Raw genomic sequence first — 6,972 nt, forward strand, 5'->3', positions numbered from 1 at the left:
CAGTGTCCTAGGTAACCATCTCTTTTCCTGTATGGGCATGGAATCTGTACCCCAGCAGCTCCGCTGGGCTAGAAACTCCAAAACAGAGCTTAAGAGCAAGAGAGCCAGGGCAGGCAGAGCACACATGGTGGCAGCAGCTCCGCTGGGGCAGTTTTGGAGTCCCAGCATAGCAATGCTGCTTGGGTGTGGACTTTGCTTCCTGACCCTGCCCCGCTCTGAGAACCTGTGCTCCCTGCCTTCCCCCTGCTCTCAGAACCATCCCCACTTTCTCTCAGAACCACATCCTCACGTCTCTGCCTTACAGCGTTTGCCCTAGGCACCAACTCGGCTGGTTATTCCACTGGGATATGGTACCTTTTTTACCTGTCACTATAAGAAGGTTTTCTACCTTCTAAGCAATCTACCAACATTCATCCTCACAAAACTTGTAGTCAAATATTAACTAAGTTGTACCAATGCAAAAAAGTTTTACAAAGGGGCAAAAGCTCAAAGAGGTCCCTCATGCAACCCACTTTGAACACACAATTTTACCATCACTATGACTTGTGTGCACAAATGACAAGGCTTTGTAGTGAACAAATGGGGATTTGCAGTGTTAACTCTACACTACATGTGTATATAAAAAAATGTACATGCAAGTGCTAATTCACTGGAAGGAAGTCCCAGTTTGATCCTGAGAATTCAGATTTCTTTTCAGAATCAGGATTACTTCTCTGGAGTTTTACGTAAGTTCTATGCCTCTGCCTACAAGAGCACATTGTCTTTATGAGACCATGAAGCCCAATTTAGAGAGTCCTCTTACAAAACATCAATACCATAAACCTGTCCTCACTCACTTGCTGGTGAGTAGCCTCATCACCATCCAGTCTCGAGGAAAAACGCTCATTTTCATCAGGTTCCGAAACACACAAAAAATCTTCAGAAGAAACTCCTAACACAGAAGTAAAAGAGAAATCAGCAGTAGTAAATGCAGACAAATGTAACTCCTTGCCATAGCCATGACAGTTTAGTTAATTATGCCTTTGTTACTTGATCTCTGTATGTCTTGGCCATACATTTGAGGGTGTGTGTGTGTTTACATTTCTAAAGAGAAAGAATGCAGTGCCCATGAAAGATGTCAGACTGCTTGTCGCAGAGAGCTGACCTTTGAGTTACAAATAGACATGATATAGCATCCTATTGACACAAGATTATACCGCTGAGCCATCCAGCTTCTCCAAAGAAAGGGATTTTTTAGTAAACAGAATAACTGAAAGTTAAAAACTTCTACAGAGAGACTTTTTATTACATTTCACTTTGTATGTTCAACTATTTTAGTACCTTTCTATTATGCTGTCAGTCTGATACTATTTCCTGTATTACTGAGAAATCACACTGTCCCCTAAAAAATCTGAATACAGCTCCATCTTCATTTGGTGACAAAGGGAAGTGACAAAATGACTGTTACTTCCATCACATTTTATCTTGTTCCCTAAATTATTTTGCCACTTATAAGACATGATTCATTCATACCAAAACAAGGTAATATGTAGGCTTCTATCACTGAGGTGGACAACTCCGAATTGTTGCTGGTAGAGAAGCCCCCAGCGAGGGCATATACACCTCACTGATTATCTCTGGGTCACCAATAGTTACCATTAATGAATTTGGGCAGCATGCCACAATGGATTACCATGGCCACTACTCCAACAGGCTGAAACAGTCTGCTAGTGACTTTTGTCTGCATAGTATTCAAGATCAGCCTTGTGACAAAAGAACAACATTAAAGTTTTTATTAAGTAAGCTCCTATGTATATACAACGTCTGGAATGGATTGAAGAAGGAACTGAATAATGTTCTGCATTTCTCAGCTATCTGATTTCTGAGAAAAATATTTGTTAGCTGATTCTACAAACACTATGCTCTGTCCTACCTTTAACTCATCCTTGCTTTGGAAGTTGTCCAGTAAATGCTGGAAATGAGTGTCTGACATTTGACGAAGCAAAGACAAGAGACAGGACACATACTCCCCCTGCCAATGAATTGAAAGAATTAAATGAAGAATTATTTAGTCCAGATATACAATGTTGATTTTTATATATATATAGATATATATATATATCTATCTCATTAAGTCAACCTGGGGTAAAGGATAAAGGGAGGGGTCTGAAATGGCCTCAATGCCTATGAAGGAAAAGCTCGTGCATGCAGTGATTAAAAATAATGTATGGTAACTCATCTTTATTTTCTGTTAACAGACTGGAAAAACCTCTCAGAGATTCATTTGTGTTCTGTTTTTAATAGGACTTATTAAAAATATTCTCATTTAAATAAACCCATTTAGCAAGTCAGGGCTGAAAATCAAAGGGCGTCTCTCTCCTAGTATGTACTCTTTTACTAAGCCTGTGTCTCCACACAGCAATCTAAAGGTGTTACTAAAGCTCATGTGGCACATCCAAGCCAGTGCTCAACTTGCAAACTAAGGCTTGCTGGCAACAGGTTAGCCACAACACCGTCAGGTCCATTTACCCACAGTATTTATACATTTGAGACCCTGGGTAAATACTTGGGCAGCTAGCCTGCACTGAGAAATATACTACTGTGGCCATAGTACCCAAAGGCAGCTATTTTTAGTCTATGTGAGCTGCAAAAACATATGCAAACTGCAGGACGTGTGTGTCCTAAGCCAGCTACCATATCAGATATCAAAATGCACTAGGACTCAAGAATTGTTATTTATAGTCCCAAAGGCATGAGTTTGAGCCTCACTCTAGATTTGTGCTGAAGACCATGGGTACCGGTCATTCAGGCTAGGAATCAAAGGCAGCTGGAAGCAGCTTGACTAACTGTTGCACTGTAACTGATTTTTTCCACAGTGGAAGAAATGGATTCATGATAGAAAAGGAAAAGAAAAGAAGCTCTGAGCATTCATGCATTTGAAATGATAATGAGGTGTAGGTGGTGGTGAAGAATTGGGGGACAAGGAAGGTTAGAGAAGCAGGAAATAGAACCTGATTGTTAGTTACTAACAGTGATTTCTGCTGTGCACTGCGGGCAGCGTTGCCCTCTTACCGCCTCCTGAGACTGCGATTTACTCATGATAGTAAGCAGAGTCTGTAAAAGTACATCCAGGAGGCTCTCCACCATCATCTCAACCTCCTCTACGACATCTCCCTCCTACAGCAAGCAGTAAGTAAACAGAGAGTCAGCAGCTGAGGACAGAATAGAAATGGCAAGCCGTATGTGCAGTGTCAGCCACTCCAGGAACAGCTTGCATGACAGGACTCAAGTTAAAAAAGTTGGGAAGAACTTGAAAACCCTGAGACAGAGGCTCAGAGAGTGACAAATAAATTGACACAGATGACAGCCAGAGCTTCAGTGTCTGTCTTCACCTTCTCCCTCCATAATACAAGAATACTGGATCACATCAATGGATATAAATCCACAATTTATTGTGAGGTCTGTGTGTTTTCTCTCTGTCACTACAGGGACCAAGCTCTACTGCAGTTATCCCTAATTCCATAGCAAGGTGCTATAGTAAACCCCTAATTCCATGGCAACATTATTTTATTCTACCATTACAACATCTTTCTTCCCACAATATCTTTCTTCCAATATCTTTCATAGTTGGAAATGCTGATGTGATTTATTTTTAACACCTTAATCCTTTGGGCTGAGTTGGTGCCCTTCACCACCCTTTTTATGTGAGGGTTTCTTTAAGTGATTAAGCTGGCACTGAAGATCAGAGTATATGAAAATAGAAGCTGAATGTTTAACTCAGCAGTATTTTCTGAAAATAAATGTGATTTTATTGATTTGATAATTTTAGAGCATTCTCTTAACATGCACCATAAAGTGCTACTTACTGTCTCCATTGGAACTGTAAGTGCTAGAGCTTAGAAAAGCTTTTGAGCACCAGAGACAACTGAGTTCCAAGCTAGGGTGATGAAAATTAAATAGTGCTGCACCTGGTAAATGTATATGTTTTTTAACAGTAAAAACATGCTGTAATCAGAAAGCTGTGAGTCATGAACACAACAGCACTCATTCACTTGATGTGTTCACCTGCTGATAATAAAATTAGCAGCATTCTAGGATAAAAACATTCCTTGAAAAATATATTTAACAAGTAATATACTCCAAGTCTGCCCTTGAGAAGCAGCCCTCATCTATGCTATAAAGTTCTGCTGGCAGAGACAGGACAGGTAGAGATGTAAAAAATTTCACCTTGTAGGTGACATAACTCAGAAAGGAAAACTCCTGGTGGGGGATACAACGCTGCCAGCAGAAAGCAGGTCCTGCTGGCAGAGTTTCTGTCATGTGGTAGAGCTGATATAACTGGTTGTGAAAAATGCCTACAGCCGACAGAGCTGTATCCACACTGAGGGAAGGGCTTGGGGGTGGGGGGCAGAAGGGAGAATCCTGACCACCTTCATGCAACCACTGTAATTAGGGGGACAACAAACAACCTCCATAGTGTAGATATAGTCTTAGTGAATGTATGGAGAAGGAAAGCAGCAGATTACCAAGGAACTGGTCTTGATAATGGAGAAGATACTACTAAGGATCCCAGAGCAGATGAGTAGTTCCTTCTGCTGTCTCAAGTGAAGGTGAATGTGATGAAGAACCACAGGCAGTAGGATGCGCCGGGACTCTAAAAGAAGGAAACTGGACTCAGAATTTTTCTGAGATATTTGCATTTCAGCCACTTGTGTTGGCAGCCTGCTTGCTATCCAGAAATGTGAATCAGGAATTAACATTATTACAAGATGCTGATATGCTGAATGGGCCCTTTCCAAACAGTGTGCCTGATTAAAATCTGTGATTGCCAGGGAAAAGAGGTTTAGTGCAAAACATTTCTAGGATTCAATACAATGAATTAATGGTACATCTAATTTAAAAAGTTCCTTTAAATAGCATGCCCAATGTTAACTGTTGTGAACTAGTTTGCAGACAATAGGCTTGTGGTAGCACCTCCCTGATGCGTAGCATATTATTTACTCCATGCTGCTTTCTAGCTCAAATGTGACAGCTGAATGTATCTATGTACAGCAGAATGCCAAACAGCCACACTTCAATCAACTGCATATCTAATCAACCACACAATTCTGTATTGTTTCCTTCTCTTAAAGTTGTATAAAGAGTTCTTGCTACTTTTGGAGAAAAAATTACTGGCTATTTGTGAGATCTTGGGCGGTGGGGGTGAGGGGGGAGACCTTTCTCTAAATTCCCTTATATGTTAACAAAGTACCAAAAAATTCAGTGTCTGGCTATCGACAGAGGAAACTTTGAATCACTTCAGAAGGGTAGGGAATACTGCTCTAGGTAGCATGCTTTAGCTCAGGGGTCCCCTACCTCAATTATTTTGGCTAGAGGGCCACTTAATCAGTTTTGGTGTCCTCTCTAGGGCCACATCTCTCTGCCCCTCCCTCCATCCCTTCCCAGGGCTGTAGCATGCCCCAATTTTCTCTCCCCGCCCTTTCCCTCACTTCCCAGAGCTATAGCATGCCCTGATTTCATCCCCACCATCTCTCTCCCCCTCCCTCCCTTCCCAGAGCTGTAGCATACCCTAATCCTCTCTCTTTCCCTCCTCAGAGCTGTAGCGTGCCCCAGTCCTCTCTCTCCCCCTGCCCAGAGATATAGCATGCCCCAATCCCAATTGCCACCTGGAACTTGCCGACCCAGTCCACAGTTTACACCACCACCTGCCTCATGTGGTGGAAGCAGCCCTAGGTGGGCACCAGCATCAGCTGTGGATGCACCCAGCAGGTGAGGACTAGGGCATCTGCCCAGGTCCACAGCTGATGCTGCTGTGTCAGTGCTGGGTAGAAGCAGTCCCGCCTGCCCGTTGTGTAGCGGAAGCTGTTCTGTCTGCCTGCCCAGCGCTGCATGGCAGCTGGAGCCGCTGGCCACCCAAGAGCCAGATCCCATGAGTTGGTGGCCACCTGCCCTTGGGCCAGATACAATAAGCTGGCCCATATTTTGCCCACCCTTGCTTTAGCCGTTATACTGTAACTGTTGCTTCGGCAAACTATTACAGCCGGGCTGTAAAATTAACCTTGAACAAAACAGGGTTAAAGTTTCAACACTTTGCTACACTTGTATCACCACACGAGCATGCAAATACCACCACTACATTACACAGTTACTGATCAACTCCATGTTTTCCTAATTGCACAAGGGCTGGTCCCAATTAATGCAGTTGTTTAACATTCAGCTTTATTTAATTATTAGGGAATAGTCTAATCTGTGAGTTCATCACCGCAAGGACTATCCAGTTCATTAAAGCAGCAAGGGTTTCTAGCCAGATCGGGATTCTTGTCTTCAGTGAGTTTCAAATGGCCTATCATCTACCCCTTCCCCATCTTTCCTGTCTAGTAAGTCTTGCCAGTGGTCATGCCTTCACCAGCTTCTAGGTCAGGGGTGGACAATTATTTTGGGAAGAGGGCCGCTTACTGAGTTTTGGCAAGCTGTAGAGGGCTGCATGGGTAGCCCCGCCCCTTGACAGGTGCCCTGACCCCTGGTCACCATCTTGGGATAAGAAGTCCTGCCCCAAACCCCCTGACCTTTGCCACCAGAAGTACTCCTTTCAGCAAGGGGTTTTGCCATCTCGGAACCACAAAAATACCAAATCATATTCTAAAAAGCAAACATCGAAAACATTCATTAATTTGATTTTAAAAAATATTTTTGCCCTGGTTTACATGTGTTTGCATAGTGTACATACAGGTGATTGCACAATGGGCTTAAAATGAAGTCTTACAGTTGTATATTGCGGGGGTGGGGTGGGTGTGTGGAGGACTGTGTGGGGGGAGGGTGGCTAGGGTATGTGAGGGGGCATGGGGTCTGCGTTTATGGCAGTGTGAGGGGAGTGTGGGGGCATGTGTATGGTGTGGTGTTTGTGTGGGACTCACCCTACAACACACACACACTCTGCCCCTACCTCCACACACACACACACACACACACACACACACACACACACACACACAC

The 6,972-nt window shown here is 43.3% G+C and overlaps 1 protein-coding gene across 1 annotated transcript in view; it reads right to left on the reverse strand.

Moving 5' to 3' along the window:
- Positions 1-6,972, reverse strand: part of DOCK3 (dedicator of cytokinesis 3) — a 791,467-nt gene that overhangs the window by 99,824 nt on the left and 684,671 nt on the right. Inside the window, exons 25-28 of the mRNA XM_019504626.1 lie at positions 4,506-4,633; positions 3,010-3,156; positions 1,913-2,011; positions 837-931 (exon numbers count right to left, since the gene is read on the reverse strand). Coding sequence (XP_019360171.1) covers positions 837-931; positions 1,913-2,011; positions 3,010-3,156; positions 4,506-4,633 — 469 coding nt within the window. The remainder of the gene's footprint in view (positions 1-836; positions 932-1,912; positions 2,012-3,009; positions 3,157-4,505; positions 4,634-6,972) is intronic.

This window comes from Gavialis gangeticus, unplaced genomic scaffold (genome assembly GCF_001723915.1).
Source record: "Gavialis gangeticus isolate Ggan-Ray unplaced genomic scaffold, GavGan_comp1, whole genome shotgun sequence".
NCBI lineage: Eukaryota > Metazoa > Chordata > Crocodylia > Gavialidae > Gavialis > Gavialis gangeticus.